This window comes from Hyposmocoma kahamanoa, unplaced genomic scaffold (assembly GCF_003589595.1).
Source record: "Hyposmocoma kahamanoa isolate Upper Pololo Valley unplaced genomic scaffold, ASM358959v1 80, whole genome shotgun sequence".
Taxonomy (NCBI): Eukaryota; Metazoa; Arthropoda; class Insecta; order Lepidoptera; family Cosmopterigidae; genus Hyposmocoma; species Hyposmocoma kahamanoa.
Genome location: NW_020654051.1, coordinates 2004248 through 2022862, shown reverse-complemented (window position 1 = coordinate 2022862; position 18615 = coordinate 2004248). Strand labels below are relative to the sequence as shown.

Below are 18615 nucleotides of genomic sequence, written 5' to 3'. Positions count from 1 at the left end.
AACCACGAAAAAAATGTCCCAAGTCAACCTATTCGAAATTTAAATTGTTATGTCATCGCAGTATCGCGCTGTCCGTAGAACAAATGAAGACTAAAGCGGAGTGTCGCGCTCTGTATACGATTTTAGCGCCTTACAAGTGCGGACACTTTTTAGCGCGGACCCGACGTCCATATAATTGTAAGTCAATGGGGAAGATAAATAAATAAATAAATAAAAAAAAAAAAAAAAGCCGTAACAGCATCCTCGAGGTCATTGCTGGTAGGGTCCAGGGTTCATTCTTTGAACATTGGACCAAGCTCCATGTATTCCCGAAGCCAAGCCAGTATTTGTAGGTAGCATCATTATGTATATATAATACAGGTAATGGTGATACTTATAAATATTGTATAAATTATTGTACATATGTTTTTTGTTTTTGTTTTGTATTTACTAACACTAGTGTGTAAGTGTTGTGCTATGTTTTTACTAACAAATATGGATATAAAATGTCTGAAATAAATGGTTTGAATAAATAAATTTAATGAAAAAAAAAACAGAAGAAAAATTGCTCATACGAATAATTCTTGTCGCAGTCATTATTTTAAAAATACTTTATCCGTAGGTGGAGTAGGAATGTTTTGGTTTACAACATAATGTTATATAATATTGTTATAGAGTTGTTTGTGAAGCAAATAAACTATATTATTATCTATTTTTAACCGACTTCAAAAAAGGAGGAGGTTCTCAATTCGACTGTATGTTCTTTTTTGTTTTTGTTTTTTTTTTTTTGTACGCGATAACTCCGGTATTTGTGAACCGATTTTCATGATTCTTTTTTTGTTGGAAAGGGGGTATTTCCATAGTGGTCCTATTTTATTTTGAAGAAAATCAACCACCTCAAAGGGTGGTTGTTCACGCATGAAGATTCACTTTTATAAATAGCGCCTAACTTTAATTTATTAGCAATTACTTTAATGGTTGATTTTGCTATTTCTTCCATTCAAGGCGTTTTTCTCTCAATATACTTTGAGTAGTGTCGTAGTGAGAACCTATTTTTATTATCTCCAGTATCAAGTCCTGTATAGTGGCGAACTAGGGGATATTTCAATGAAACTTAGCAAATAGACGTAATTCCACGTACTTTTGAGGTCGGTTTTTTTAGTACTCTGTACTGAGATTATTATAGACTCTCACCTTTCCCAATGATCATTATTATATTTACTCATATAATCATAATGAGATACAAAAAATTAGGGCTTAAAACAATTCAACAGCTTTAGCAAGTTGCTTTTTATTAAGATTGATTTAAATAAGACTATGAACCGGTTCGGACCGATCTTCCTCATTGGTGAAATTTATGAAGTTCCTCAAAACCTGAAGCAACTACCGTGACAACTTATGCATCGGAATCTTCAACACCATGTATACATGTGTTCCATACCACTCTATGGACCAAACAAGCATACTGCAGTTCTCTTCTCGCGTTCATGTTGAGATTAATTCGGAAGTTCTTAGAACTACTGAGCGATCAAGGTCGTCTCTAAAGATTACATGTTCGACTTGCCTATAGCTATACAATAGTTTAGTACAGTCGCAGTACAGCGCCTTGTAAAAGAATTCGTCCAGGGAAGTACTGCCACCTTATTGATTTTTGCCGCCAAGCAGTAATATCAGCATAACTGTTTTCCGATTTTGAAAGGTAGGGGGTAAGGTGAAATTACAGGCACGTGGGACTTGTCAACTTGTGTCTCAGGGTGACGGGCGCAGTGGCAGTGCGTCTTAGATCTTTGCGATTTAAAGAATTGAGTGATACTGCAACTGTTATGGACAGGCGTGTCGCTTACCATCAGGCGCACGACTTGTTCTTACTTCACTTGTTCTTTGTTGTCACTTGGTATTATAAAAAAAATAAAAAATTGTATAAATTGCCTATTGGAATGCAATTTCGACAGACATCTTTTGAGGGACGTAGGATAATGCTTGCCCTTGTTGAGCTACGTGTATAATAAAAAATAATACAAGCAACATTAAACAAATTATATGGAGCCATTACCGCCGATTACAATAAACAAATTTTACAGGAGAGGGTTTTTTTTTAATATTGTTTACATATAAGGCTGCTCACAGATTGATTGGCGAGACCTCGACCGCATAAAGTTGATAACGACTTCACGCATTCGAAACTATGCAGTTGAAACTCGGCTTATTGCAGTTGAGACTTTAACTTCAAGCGTCTATGTGAACGACAGTCCAAGAATGAAAAGAAGTAATTGACATTTTTAAGTTATTGTTATTTTTCTGCGTCTCAGAAAATTTTTTTGGTAACGGTAAAAGCTAATGATTATTTGAAGGTTTAATAAATAAATAAAATACTTATTATTTAGTTCAGACATCATCCATAGCAAGATTAGTAGTTAATTAGTAACAATTTGTCTTAAAATTAGGTTAATAAGTAAGTAATTATTTATGCATTAAAATCAAAACGGAGGGTACAATATCGCACCACTCATGGAACAATGCCATAAATGGAATCACATCAAACATATTTATTGCTCCATAAGATACAAAAAAATCGACTAGAAAGGTGGGCGATATGCGACGTGATAGTTGATGTACCTACGAGAAGCCCAAGGAAGCCATCCATCATAAACACTGCACATCCTAAACCCACGAGAGGACGAAGACGACCAAAGAAAATCAAGAAGAGTTCAGTCCCTCTCGCCGAGAATTCTTCGGGGCCAGAGGGGGAGACTGTAACAAACCTACTTTATGTATTTAAGCCAGAATGTTTACTTTTAGTTCACTAAGAATCCGCTGGATGGCATTGACCCATTTGGCGTTATTTCTGAATCGCGGTGTTAAGATTTTTCCTCGAATGGTGACTACTGTAACACAATTTTGTTTATGTGGACAGAAATCGGAGAATATCGAGAGCTCAGTTAGGCTAACCAGGAGTTGAGTCTCTTCTTGGGAACTGCTACCCGGACCATCTGATATTTCGTACGCTCATATAGAGCGAAATTCATCATCTCGCGGAACGATTTCCAGGAGTCGAGTCCCATCTTGAGAACAACTGCCCGGACCTTCCGCATATAGGATGAAATCATATTGGCGTCATTCAAGGTGAAAATAAATCCTTCTTCAACAACTTGGAGTTTTCACTTGGCTGGAGCTGCGTAACCTCATCCCACGGTAGAGAGAGAAATCTCTGCTTTACATATATATTTTTCTGTATCTCTATGTCCTATATCTATATCCGTCCTATATCTATATTTTCTATATCCTCCAATTGGACAAAATGCGGGTTATATTTTTCTGTATCTAACCTCCAATTGGAGGGAATGTGGGTCATATTTTTCTGTATCTAATGGAGCAATAAACACGTTTGACGTAATTCCACTTATGCTATTCTTCCGTAAGGGGTGCGATATAACCATTCAGGAACCGTTAGTTCCGGATGTGGATATTTGAGTAGTTTCATCCAACATTTGTGGATGGCACCTCACTTAATCAGTTTAATCAAAATAAATGGTAAAACCAGACACAGTTGGTGAAACTCCTCTCAACTGATTTATTTTTCACAGATTATTTTTATTAGATTATGACCTATGTGAAACAGATTCAAGTAACTTAATAATAAATTAAAATAAATTAAATCGCTGAATGTAGAGAAAACTGTCAGTTAACTTTTATTTGATTCGGTCCGTGCTTCCATCTCGAAATCAACTTTTACACTGAGCTCCTGAGCTAGGCGCGCTGCAATAACTGCCTACAGTTAACGTTGACTGCAATACAAATCAAATTAAAATATTTTTTACTTCATAGGTAAGCATTATTACACTTGAAATCGTCACATTGGTTAAACTCTACCGCTCATTCGTAAGGCAGATTCCCCTGAGAAGAATGAGCAAAAAAGGTTGCTCTTTGTAAAGAACATTTGTACACATTCAACATTTACAATGTATTTTTTGTTTTGCTTTCAAACATCAAAGATCGAGACTACCTCCATGAGCTAAACGGGTTACTACCACGGATTTTTGTCATCCAAGTACGCAGAAGTTGTATCATAACCTGTAGTATAAAATTTTTGTTTCACTATAGTTTTAAACCACGTGAAAGGCAAATTTTGTATATCAACCGGAATCTTGTTATAGAAGCAAATACATTGCCCCTTAAATGATTTTTTGACTTTGTGAAGACGACTATCAAGAAAAGCTACTTTATTTTTATTCCTCGTATTAATGTTATGTCTGTCACTATTTTTCATAAAGAGATTACTATTCCTCTTAACATAAATTACATTTTCATAGATGTACTGTGACGCTAGTGTAATAATATTAATTTCCTTAAACTTATCTCTCATAGATACTCTGGGACCCAGTTTGTAAATTGCCCTAACCGCACGTTTCTGCAGGACAAAGATTCTAATGATATCGGCGGCATTATCCCAAAGCAAAATGCCGTATATCATTAGACTGTGAAAGTAGCTGAAGTAAACCAATCTAGCGGTTTCGACGTCTGAAAGTTTCCGTATTTTTTTAATCGCGTACACTGCAAAGCTGAGCCGTTTTGACAACTTACTTAAATGGGGACCCCATTGCAATTTAGCATTATCGCTAAGAACGATCTCTTCCAAACAACCTTTGAGATATAGGAAAGCTAATCAGAGCGGGATACGTAGTGTGCCAATAGCAAAATTTTAATTGTATAATATACTAATAAAGTATAACTGTAAATAAATAAATAAAGTTTATATATATAATAAATAATAAAGTTTAACTGCCTCCGTGGCCGAACGGTTACCATGCCGGACTGCCACGCAGAGGTCCCAGGTTCGATTCCCGGGCCGGGCGAAATATTTGTATGACCTACATTTATTTCTCTCGTGAGTTTGGGTGTAATTTGTGGTTGTCTATGTGTGTGTCCATGGCACCCGCGACACAGGGTTTCCCTAGTGCGGGGCTATGTTGAGTGTGTGCGTTATTATATTTTTATATTATTATATATACGAGTATATGTATACTTTATTGTTATTTATTATTTGATAAAATATAATGTTAATTACTGTTTGTCTATACAGTAATACTTACTAACAAACATATATAATTACTTCTGTAAATTCGTTTTACTAAAGGTAGTTCTTCTTTTATTTATAACACCGCCCGTAACACGGAATAATCGCGTAACATCACACAAAAAAGTAATAATAATAACCCATGTTTTAAACCGTACAAACGGTCAAACGTTAATATTTGCCGAAAAGCCGAGAGGTCACAGATATTTGATCTTAGCCCGCTCCTTTGATCCCAAAAACGTGTCTCGCTGCGTAAATCACAAGTTCTTGTCTTGCCCCATTTACAAGATTCGGGTCACAAGTTTGAATTCCAGAGCGGGTGCATTTTCTGAATAACTTTACAGAAGTTTGTAAATGTTATACGGAAGGAAATATTGAAAGCGACTTCTTGTAATAAAAGGTGAATTCACTGCACGGTAGTCGGCCACGTTCATTCAAATGTGAGCTTAAAATGTTGACAGTATTTTTAAATTAAAGCATCATAATTAGTGACAGATGCGCTCGTTAAGAACCAGTTTGTCCAGTTACGTACAATTTCTTTACCTATTTCTGCCGTCAAGCAGTTCGATGCCTCCAATGAACAATACGCCCAGTCACACGAGGCGAAAGTTTTCACGCGGCGGTCGCGCTGCAACCACCCAGTTAGCAACTTCATGTAAATTAATGGCGAATCTGTATTCTATTTACTAGGCAACAACATTTAAATTCCTCTGAATAATGCAACCGCTCGGTAGCCGCGTAGATCAACTTCAAGCCAGCCTCGTCGTCGTGGCCGGAACGCTCAACGCGACCGCGCGGGATGAGCACAATGAAATGCGTGTCCAATAAATGCACCCATAACCCCCGTTTACACGACATTGTATTGCACGTTTTTTACAGTATAAATCCGAACCGAATAGAACCGTTCACACGGTGTTTGTCCTGCACTTCGAATACTGTAAAAAAATGTGCAGTGTAATGCCACGTGAACGGGGGTTAGAGTGCTCGTGAAATAAACAGGCACTTGGGACTTATCAATTTATGTCTTATAGATCTTTGCGATTTAAAGCTCGGAGTGGCTCTGCAACTGTTATAGATAGGCGTGTCGCTTACCATCAGGCGCACGACTTGTTCGTTCCGTTGTGATATTATACAAGAAATAGTTACTATACAAAATTTTCAAGCGGGCAGTTCGACGGCAAACCGATATTTTGGCTCCAAAATTATATTCTAAGTATCTATGCTTAAATTCGCACTGATGACTTTTATGCCATTATGCGCAAAAAGTCGGCCTCACTGCTCTGCAGACTGCGAGTCAGCTCCAACCCAATACTGAAAACCATTGCCAGGAGAATTGACTTTTGCTTTACGCGGCAAATTTTTTCGCCTCGTTTTTAATCGCCTCAAATTTTCATGTTTTTATTTTAATTTTAATTTAATAATGGTTAGATTTAGTGCCTACTAACATAATTTTTAAGAATAAAATTGTTACTAACACATGTGGACTAAATAGTTGTCTGAAATAAATATATTATTATTATTATGTTTATTTTAAACTCTCGCCTCTCCCAAGGCGTAAAAGACTAATTTTGAATTTTTAAATGAGAGAGGCGGTATTTCCCGGCTATGGCACAGTCGGCCGGGGTCAGGGACTCAGGTCCAAGAATCGGCGAACAATACGTGCCGTATCGAGCAGGACCGCCTTCTGCATTTGTGCTGGAAGCGACACGCCACAGAAATCCAACCGCCTCAAGCTGTTAGAAAGGCTGACTGGAATTAACCCATTTGCGGACAAAACAATTGGGATTATTTCAGTGGAGGCCACATCCCACTTGTCGGTGATCTCGTGCGCCAGGTCGAGATACTTATTATTATTATTATTATTATTATTATTAAAGTTGGTAATTAAATAATTCTTTTGTGGCGTTACGAAGCTAAGACGTAGATAACCTTATGTATTAACCGTGTGGTACGGACGCTGTCAGTTTAGCATATTTTGCATTTAATTTCTCCCTTTGTCTATTTCCACTCTGACGTAATAAACAGATGCTCATTCGTATGCGTTCTCACAAATTAACACCAATTGTTGAATTTTGTGACGTATAATTATGTTAGGAGGGATAATTATTTTTTTATGCAAAGCTGGCTATTCTTGGCAGCCATTTTCACAAAGTCATTAATCCATTTAACTAGCAGTGTATACACTTACATAATATGATTTCTGACATGCAGCTTAGGAACAATGTAATCTTCTTATATGAAAGGGCTCGTCCAGATAAAGTATTCACACCGCACTTAATGTGCCGCCTAGAGTTAACGTAAGCATCACTGCGTTCCGGTTTTAAAGGGTAAGGGTGCTGATGAAATTACATACACATGGGACTTGTCAACTTATGTCTCAGGGTGACGGGTGCAGTAACTGTGATCTTCAGATCTATGCGATTTAAAACACGGAGTGGCGTTGCAGCGTTATGAGTACGCCACATACCATCTCAGCCAACCGTGACCATGGGACCGGAAATATACGTGATTTGTTTAACCCAATTTGAAAAACCAAGTATACGTAATCGATGTTCATTTATTTAACAACCATGAAAGTTGTAGAATCTATTATCGTCCAAAATATTGCATTTCATTAGTAGCAGTAGAGCCCATTTCGTGCGCGTCACTGCTTTTCGGTTTTATAGTGTAAGGTTGCCGTTGATATTGCAAGCACATTGGACTTATCGACTTTAGTTTCTGGATGACAGGCGCGGTGGCAGCTCGCTTTGAAATCTTTGCGATTTAAATCTCTGGCACTGCAACTGCTATAGACAGGCATGTCGTTTACCACCAGGCTCATGATTTGTTCATCTCGTCATTTGGTATCAAAAAAATTGGAGGTTCAAAACTATCGTGAAACAAACTGTGTATCTGTGCACACACGACCAAAACCTATAGCTCATCGCCTTCAGATTGTTTCAACGTATGCTGTATTAAAATTAGCATTGTTAATTTATATTTGTTCATTATTAATTTATAAACAAGATTTTAGAGTTTCTGACTATTCTTCTCAGGGGAATCTGCCTCACAAATCATATTTAATTCCCTTTCCTTTATATGTGCAGCTTTAGTAAGTATTACACACAGGGCTTACGGCCACTCCCGACTCAATCCTGCGCGCTGCGCTCGAGCAGACAGGCTCGACGGTCCAAAAACGAGCTTATCGTTCTTGACAGTCGTTTTCACCAGTCATAAATTTATTTACGAGTCAAGGTTGATATTCAAAATTTGCCATTTACAAGGTTCGCAAGACTTACATTGACCAGATCAGTGACGTCCTCAAAAATGCTAGGATCCATAGTGACAGGAATGTACGAAGTAGTATGAAAAGTGTAGTTGATGTATGTGAGGTTAGAAAATTGTGTCAGGATGGAGTAAAGTGGCGTTCCGTGGTTTCTGCCTACCCGTTCCGTGGAACAAGAGCTAGAGTTTTATGTATGTATTTACTTACAAGATCTAAAACCGTAGTGAAACTAAAATTTTACACTAAAGGTACAGCTTCTGCGTATTTAGATGACATGAATTCATAGTAGTGATCCGTTCACTCTTTTATGTTGTTTTATCAATGTATTCGAAACAAATATTGTATACAGGGTGTCCGGTAAAAAATGGATACGCCTGAAATGCCTTATAGTAGAGATTATGAACGTTCAAAAGAAAATATAAAGAAAAATATATCCCATGTAGTACCTAAGATATATAAATATTTTTTTAAATTTAATTATTTTCACCTTATTTTGCGTTTTTTTACACCACGACTACAAGTTAACCAATTTCTTCGGTTTTTTGGTGTCATAATATTCTACATTAACTGTGCTAATAGAAAGGCAGTAAATAGTTTGACTAATTATGGCACTTAAATTTTAAAAAAGTTTTGTTTGATTTTTCAGTGCAAAATTTTTTTTTCACAAAGTTTAAGCATCTTTGATATAAAAAAAAAATTACGATAACCGGAAAGGCAACTATTCTAAAATAACGTGTTTTTAAAGTAGATTTCAAAATGGTATACTTCATTATTGTATTTAATATAAATAGAAAATTATTGCTATTAATGTGCAAAAGGAGTAAATTTGACTAAAAACTAAGTTTTCAAAATTGGACCATTTTTTGTCCTAAATTGAGATTGACCATTGAGGTTCAATAAAAAAAAACAATATTAGAAATAAATACGACTTTATTTACAATTTGTTTACAGCAAATGTTCAAACTGTTTGCCATTGACCCTGATGCAGGCTCTACATCTTCGGATAAAAGCCCTTTTGAGTAGCCGCGTTTATCGTCGTTCACTTATTGTTGCAGCGGCTGCACTGGCATGGCTACGTAAGTCTTCCAAAAACCTGATCGGCTTACTATACACAATTTCTTTAAGGTAGCCCCAACAAAAAAAATTCAGTGCATTTAAGTCCGGTGAACGCGGAGGCCATAAAATTGGCCCCAGATGGCCGATCTATCTATCTGGGTATGTTCTATTCAAATATGCTCGAACAGGGACCGCATAGTGCGCAGGACAGCCGTCATTTTGTAAGTTTTTTTATATCAAAGATGTTTAAACGTGGTGAAAAAAAAAATTACACTGAAAAATAAAATAAAACTTTTTTTTTAATTGAAGTGCCATAATTAGTCAAACTATTTACTAGCTATCTATTAGTAAAGTTAATGTAGAATATTATGACACCAAAAAACCGAAGAAATTATTTAACTTGTAGTTGTGGTGTACAAAAACGTAAAATAAGATGAAAATAATTAAATTTAAAGAAAAAAATATGTATATCTTAGATAATACATGGGATATATTTTTCTTTATATATATTTTTTAACGTTCATAAGCTCTACTATAAGGCATTTCAGGCTTATCCATTCTTTATCGGGCAGCCTGTATATTGTTAAAAAAGACAACCCCTAGTAGAGTTTCTTACTTAATTCTCTAGATACCGAGAAATGACGGTCCGAAATGTCACAAGGATCATTTTATCTCTAAATGTACAAACGATATTCGTGTTTTTTTGGACTCGAATCGGTCTTAGTGCACAAGCGACATCCGAAGTGGGTTCGAGTTTTCTAGATTTGTATACTCTTGGATTTGGGACGAACACGAATCTAGAATCTGCAATAGTTTTTGACGGCTTTGTAATAAACTAATGATATAAATGCGAAAGCTGCTTAACCAGTTTTGATGCATTTTGGAGATCAATGGGATCTAGAAGAGTATACGCTACATTTTGACAAAAATAAGTCTTAGTTTACAAAGTAAAATATCCGCTCACGCGATGCGCTCCTCCTACCGCAAAATGGCGGCTATTTGGTTTCGCAAATTAGAAAAGTATTCAGTTTAAATACAAGTTTTTATAAATTAAAATTATTATTCTGCATTGCTAAATAAATACCCTCCGTACTACCAACAAAAACATCTCAAATAAAATGCAGTAATACACCGCAAATCCTGCACCTAAAAAGCACTAATGAAATTTTTGGTGTACTTGGGTAAATATGATAATATTCCGTTTGAGTGGTTCTAATGTTTACCATGAAATTACTCCTTAAGGTATAGTTTATAAACATTTATATTCAGGGTAAACTTAAAAAACGCAACTTATGGTTTGTTTTCAATAACTAAACACCGACATCACCAGCCCAAACAAAAACACACACGATTGTCGTGACGTATTTTTGAAGTTGTTTATTTTTTTTAAATGACAGACCCAGGCACTAAAAACTTTATGGTTTGCTAGAGTAGTTACAGAAATAGCAATTAGTATTAGTTCTTTTACCTGTTATAACTTCGATATCCGATAAATAGGTATAAAATCATCACCGGCACCTCTAGGTGTGGTATGCTTCCAGAGACGCATGAATCGCGTGAGCGGATATACGGAGAATTGATAACTGCCTCCCTGACCGAACCGAAAAGTAACCACTTTGCTGGATTGCATTGCCTACATTTATTTCTCTCTTGAGTTTGGGTGTAATTTGTGGTTGCCTATTCAAATTCAAATTCAAAATAATCTTTATTTCATAGGTAAGCATTATTACACTTGAAATCGTCACAATAGTTAAACTCTACCGCTCATTCGTAAGGCAGATTCCCCTGAGAAGAATGAGCTCAAAACTCTAGGGGTTGCTCTTTGTAAATAACATTTGTACGCATTCAATATTTACAATATATTTTTTTGTTTCGAAACATCAGAGATCGAGGCTACCTCCATGAGCTAAACGGGTTACTGCCACGGATTTTTGTCATCCAAGTACGCAGAAGTTGTATAATAACCTTTAGTATAAAGTTTTTGTTTCACTATAGTTTTAAACCTCGTGAAAGGCAAATTTTGTATATCGACCGGAATCTTGTTATAGAAGCGTATACATTGCCCCTTAAACGATTTTTTGACTTTGTGAAGACGACTATCAAGAACAGCTAATTTATTTTTATTCCTCGTATTAATGTTATGTCTGTCACTATTTTTCATAAACTTATTACTATTCCTCCTAACATAAATTACATTTTCATTAATGTACTGTGAGGCTAGTGTAAGAATGTTAATTTCCTTAAACTTATCTCTCAAGACACTTTGGGGCCCAGATTGTAAATTGCCCTAACTGCACGTTTCTGCAGGACAAAGATTCTATTGATATCGGCGGCATTACCCCAAAGCAAAATGCCGTATGCCTATGTGTATGTCTATGGCACTCGCGACACAGGGTTTGCCTAATGCGAGGCTATAAGTACGTGCGTTATTTTTATTATTATTTCATTCAAAATTCATAGTAATTACGGTACTTGCTGTGTGTTTAATTGGTTTTAACAGGTTACGATCGGGTGTTATTACGTGCTACATTTCGTTTTCTCGAAAAGCTTTGTCAGTGATACACAATTTTGTTGTTAATATATAGAATACAATGTTTGAAGGCGGCATGGCGCAGTGAGTTTAGCAATTGTGTGTGACATCTTCACCTTTTAGGTTTAGGGTTCCCACAATGCGGCGAAATGAGCATGTGCGTAAAAAAACTATAAAAAATAGTATATTACCACCAGCTATTGATGATAAACTTAAAACTTTCCTCACTTATTCTTAAAAGTCTCGTTAAAATATTAGTTGTAAAATGATCTTAGATTATTATTTGTTCAAAGTTAGCTAGAGACAAAAACCACACGGAGTTTTTGGACATTCCATTACAATTTAAATTTCACTTTAAACTTATTATTTCTGCATTTCGTTTAGTGTTTGTGACAAACGTTTTGTGGCTTGTACGATTATTTAGTATGAAAATTTGAAATTGAATTTCTCTGTGTCCACACGGCGCTTTTCTGACAGCGCTAACGAACGTAGATATATACACAGATATATATATAGCAAATATATATATATATATATATATATATATATACACTTCATTGCTCACACACAGGAACAGAAACAGTTAAACAGTTCATAGACAGCTGGCTTAAAACTAATGTGAGCAAAGGCGGCCTTATCGCTAAGAACAATCTCTTCCAGATAACCTTTGAGAGAGAGAGAGATATATATATATATATATATATATATAGCAAGTTAGCTTTCTTATATATATATAAGAAAGCTAATCAGAGCGGGATGCGTAGTGTGCCAATGGCAAAATTTGAATTATATTGATAAACAATAATTAATATTATAATTTATCAAATAATATATTAGTATAATATGTTAGTATATATAAATATAACATAATAAACTTATATACATATTAATAAATATATACGCGTTGCTGACTTGGACAGAATCAGAGGATATTACCGCGATATTTAGCAGCAGTAGAGGTCCTTGTCTGTTTCCTTACCTATTTCTGCCGCTAAGTAGTAATGTTAGCATTACTGCGTTCCGATTTAGTGCCGGGTAAGGGTGCTGGTGAAATTACAGGCACATGGGACTTGTCAACTTATGTCACAGGGTGACGAGCGCAGTGGCAGAACAACTGTTATGGCGTGTAGCTTACCACCAGGCGCACGACTTATTCGGCACGTTAAAATAAAAAAAAATTAAATAGTTTTGAAAATAGGAAGCGACTTACAATGCCGGATGTCTAACGGGAGTTCACTCCACAGTAATGCAGCCTTAATCGTAATGGAGTCTTTGTAACACTCCGAGCGATTCAAAGGAGGTTGTAGTAGGTTATCCATTTGAGACCTAACTAAGTTCACGGTTGTGACCTTCCCCGAGGAAGCTAAAACGTTTCTTAAGTAAGGCGGAGTACAAGGGTCATGTAGAACGTAATAGAAAATCTGAGAACGAGCACCTCACGTTCAAGTAATTACTTACTTTACAACACGAATTAAACTTATGTAGTTAAGGAAACTATTTTCTATCAAAATTACATCTTGACCAAAGGGGATACATAAATGGACGATATAAGAAAGTCTCTTTAACAGATTTGAACCCGGTCCCTTCAACTATTGCGACCTAAGTGGCGCTGGATCAGGAGGTCCCAGGTTCGATTCTCGGTAGGTTTTGGAAATTAACTTTTCTAAATGGGTTCTGGTTAATGATACAGGGAATATTTTTTGTTATGATACCATTTACGGAGGTGAGTGAGGCGCACGTCAAATTAAGTTGACAAGTCCTATATGCCTGTAATTACAATTCTGCCGCCAAGCGTAAAGGTGCTAGTGGAAATTACAGGCACATGAGACTTGTGAACTAGAGTCTCAGGGTGACAGGCGCAGTGGCAGTGCCGCCAGACACGTCTAGTTCATCCCGCCAGTTAGTATCATATAAAAAAAACACTAGATCACCAGAGCCACGTCTGGCAGATGGAAATTATTTGTATATTTATTGATTAATTTAATCAAATTTTAAATGTGTTATTTTATGACAATTCAAGAAAGATAGTGTTTAATAAGAAATTGGATTGAAATTTTAATAAAAAATTAAATTCTACAATTGATTTACAGAAGAGCGACGTATATCTGCAATTTTCTTTCTGTATTTACTTTTACGATAACTCTAATCTATGAATATTTTAGGAAACTATAATTGCATAGAGTTATGTAAAAATAAATAAATATATAACCGATATTTCCTACACTAACAAGCACAACGTAAAACATAGTTTTATCCTTAATTTTTATTATTATAATTACAATTTAAAAATTAATTATGCCATAAAATTTGCTCATTAATTCATACAAAACTTACCAACAAAAAGTCCAAAAACAAGAAGTACAGTCATGTTGAAAAACCAAGTCTTCATAAACACGTCAAGTAGCACTAATCATTGCACACAGTTACCAAAAATCGACTTCCATTATGCATTTCCCAACTGCAGTTTCATATAATCCAAAACGCACTGACATTCATAGTTTTATAATTTATATTTGAAAATTTATGTAGAAATTTTTAAAACCACTATCGCAACTTTTTTCGTGGAGAATATAGGAGTACGCGAGCGTGTTCTACAGGACACGTAATAGAAAACAAGGTGCGCCTCTGCCGACAGCTGGAGCCTTACTGCGGCACAGCCTCCGTTGCCAGCACTTCTCCCCCCTGAATTTTCCCCGTTCCCCGTCCCCTCGCGCGCCTTTATCGCGATCCCATAATTAGATAAATGTCATGGCTGTTGTCTGTAAGTTTTTTGCTTTTCCCCTGCGAATTTTGCTAGCCGATGTAATAGACTCCGAGTCGTTCGACACACTCATTTACGTAAAACATGTTTGTGTTTCTTTAGTTGTGTGCGTATGTGAGAAAGGCGTATCTTTGGCAAAAATATGTCGGGCCGTATTGTTCTGTTTTATGAGTTTTAGAAGGTAGTTCTCCCCTCTTGGAAATGCATTGTTTTTGGCACTGTATGTAGAATGAAATGTTTATTGCTCTCGCGAATTCTTTCTGTAAGTTTTATTCTCTGTTCTCGGTGCCGAAGTTCGTTTGCACTTCTTTTGAAGATGATAAGAAGTTTGAAGAAATTGCTTTGGTCTGAAACGATATTGTCTGTTTCGAGAAATAATTTATTTCTTCGTCTTAGTTACTTTATAACAAACATCAAGACTGGTGTAGACAAATCGATAGCTTTCTAGAATAACGCATATCCCACATGAAATAAAAACTGTTGTAACTCTATCCGCTCACGCGATACATACAGCCGTAGACCACACCTAGAGGTGCCGGTGATGATTTTATACCGATTTATCAGATATCGAAGTTACGAGTATAACAGGTAAAAGAACTAATATTAATTGCTATTTCGGTAACTACTCTAGCAAACCATAAAGTTTTTAATGCCTGGGTCTGTCATTTAAAAAAAATAAACAACTTCAAAAATACGTCACGACAATCGTGTGTGTTATTGTTTGCGCTGGTGATTTCGGTGTTTATTTATTGAAAACATACCGTAAGTAGCATTTTTAAGTTTACACTGAATATAAATGTTTATAAACTATACTTTAAGGAGTAATTTCATGGTAAACGGTAGAACCACTCAAACGGAATATTATCATATTTATCCAAGTACACCAAAAGTTTCATTAGTGCTTTTTAAGTGCAGGATTTGCGGTGTATTACTGCATTTTATTTGAGATGTTTTTGTTGGTAGTACGGAGGGTATTTATTTAGCAATGCAGAATAATAATTTTTATTTATAAAAACTGTATTTAAACTGAACGCTTTTCTAATTTGCAAAACCAAATAGCCGCCATTTTGCGGTAGGAAGAGCTCATCGCGTAAGCGGTTATTGGTGGAGTTGAGTAAACATGATTTGAAAGTTCAAAAAATGGACAAATAATATGTATACATAAAAATAATCCCATTATTCGAAGAACCGTTCAGTAATTTTTTAAACTTTCGAATTCTGTTTTCTCATATCCACCATTTTTGAGTTACGACAGTATTTGGTGTCATCATGTACCAGTAACTCAAGAAGACTGCTAACATCCATACTCTAGAGATCGTAACCCTGAAAAAAAGGTCAAAATCCGTCTTATATACAGATGACCGCTGATTATAATAGCCTGGAAGTACTTTATATTATGTAAATGTCCGTGGGGTTACCTAACACAAGCTAGAAACATGATTTACAGAAATTTGTTACTCCGAAAACCTTTAGACTTTTATTGAATAGATTTTGTATCATTTCTCCGGAAACACTTTGCTTTTCTTACATTGCACTTTTTAATGTTTCACTATTTTGACATATTGACAAGCTATTCGTTTCTCGATCCTTATTTCCCCAATATACGTGACCAATGTATCTAATTGAATATATTGATTTTATAAAAAAAACGATTGATATCGTTTTTGTATATTATTTCTTATTAACGATATTTTTTTTTAAATGTAGGTACTTGTCACCACTACCTATCTCTGGAGCGAAGATAGGATCTACGATGGTACGAGCTTGCCCAGAACCTATTCAGTCGCTTCTTAAAGGTACCCGGGTTGTATGAATTCGGAAATACAGGCGCAGGCATTCCATTTCCATTTTTCGGGAATTCCATTCCCGGGCTGTGCCTGCCTGTGTGAAGATGATGAAAAGCGCTTACTACGCCTGAAGGGAATATCGACCAAGTCTGCTGCGCCCTCTGATGTCCGCTCTGGGTCTCCACTCAAGTACTCGCTTTGTCCATTCTCGCAATGTGCCCCGCCCACCTTTTTTCGGCCCGACAGCCATGACATCTTTAACTTTGGTCCTATTTCGGATCCAAGCGTTCCTTTTTCGGTCTCGCAGAGTAACTGCGACCATTGCTCTCTCTATGCCGCATATACGTATACATATACGAGCACATTTTTCAAATGGCTTCAATTTTGTTTGTAGAAAAAAATCTGAAATGAAGTCAGTGTCCCTGCTGCTCGACTCGCGCTTTTGCGTCGATTCTGTTCTCGAATTATTTTGAGATGAGGTAGTATATGTAACGTATAGCATTAAAAGAAACACTCGCTGGTGAGGTGAGTACGGCCGAAGGCGTGAGAAACGTTGGTTCGTGGCGTGTTAATTCGTTACCCAACAAAGTGTTTCATTTGGTACCCCAAAGAAGCAACCCGTACAAGTGGCGACCCTGCCAGTGGTTACAAACATTAACGTGAGTACCAAAAATAAATACAAAAAGAGGTAGATCAAGAGTGAATGAACCGGTTTGCAAATAAAATTTTACGTAATTATGACAATAATGGTTTTAAGAAAGTTATACTTCTAGCAGCATTCGGTGTCGACATAAACCATTACCACAGCATTATTTAGTGTTATTTTACAACAACCTACTTTGTAAAATTAAATACACTTCTATGCTGTTTAATTACAATTATACAGCAAACAATACACGACATCAATTTAACTCAGTACGTGTTCAAATAAGTTAGAAGCAGATCATATACACATTATGTTTACCTTCACTCTTATTTAATATAACAAAATACCGGTTTTTTTCTCTTTGATCGGTATCAATAAGGAGCACACTGTACACCTGTAAAGCTTGTATGTTGTACTTAGGTACAAACGAATGTGTTACCTCAATTGTTCTTATCGACAAATAGGAAGAAATGACATCTAGATTACAAATAGGTAGATGGAAAAAAACTAGCAATAATAATTACTTACTACTTGTCGGAAGGCTTTATTTCCGGCTGTCAGGAGCAGGAAGCACGCCGCGGTTGAAATAATGCATATACGATCGGTAGAAATGAACTTTAGTAGCATTATTCATCTTGTGAAATAATTTTAATGAAAATACGTTATAATCAACCATATACGGTTATTCACCGTTGTGGAACTATTGGTTCGTTTCGTGATATTCATATAAAATTGACCGATGGCGTCTAGGCAGCCGTGCGGCTTAATTTGGATTTATCGAGAGCATAACGAATGCGCTGCGATAGCACCGCAATGCCAATTTTGAATTGTGTATTTTGACTATACATTTGTATCTATAACGGAATACATCGCATATGACACCGAATACGTGGGGCGCACTGTAAGTTTCCGGAATGAATAAGAAAAAATACTATGAATGGTCAGAAATGAATTTATTGTTTGTGAAAATATTCTCCGTTAGCGTTAATGCACTTTTTCATACGAATGAACCAATTTTGAAAACATTTATGCCACTCCTCCGTGACAATCTCTGAAACATCCTCTGAAACTTTTCGACAGCCTCTTCAGGTGATGAAAATCGTTGACCGCGTATCTGGTTCTTCATTTTTGAAAATAAATAAAAGTCACAAGGTGCCAGGTCGGGACTGTACACGGGATGGCTCATATGCCTCATGGTCAACGTTGTTCACCTTCACAAATTCATTTGTCTGTCTGGCGGTGGTGCAAGATGATACGGCGTTTACGGTTATTTTTGCGGAGTTTGTCAATAACTTCCGGCAAACAAATGGTCGTGTACCAATCACTATTCACAGTACAATGATTCTCCAAAGCAACAGGAGCCACGTGTCAAGTTTTATTAAAAAAAAGAAGCAATCATCCGCTTAGAGGCATTTTGCACGCGTGCCACTTTGGTTGGTTTCGGCTCATCTCGAAAGACCCATACGCTCGTTTACTGCTTTGTGTTGGGATCGTAACTATAAATCTATGTTTCGTCA

General features: G+C 36.3%; 1 protein-coding gene across 1 annotated transcript in view; it reads right to left on the bottom strand.

The window, feature by feature from the left end:
- Nucleotides 1-14538, bottom strand: part of LOC113233883 — a 73412-nt gene extending 58874 nt beyond the window's left edge. Inside the window, exon 1 of the mRNA XM_026469112.1 lies at nucleotides 14239-14538. Coding sequence (XP_026324897.1) covers nucleotides 14239-14293 — 55 coding nt within the window. The 5' untranslated portion in view covers nucleotides 14294-14538. The remainder of the gene's footprint in view (nucleotides 1-14238) is intronic.
- Nucleotides 14539-18615: the final 4077 nt, after the last annotated feature.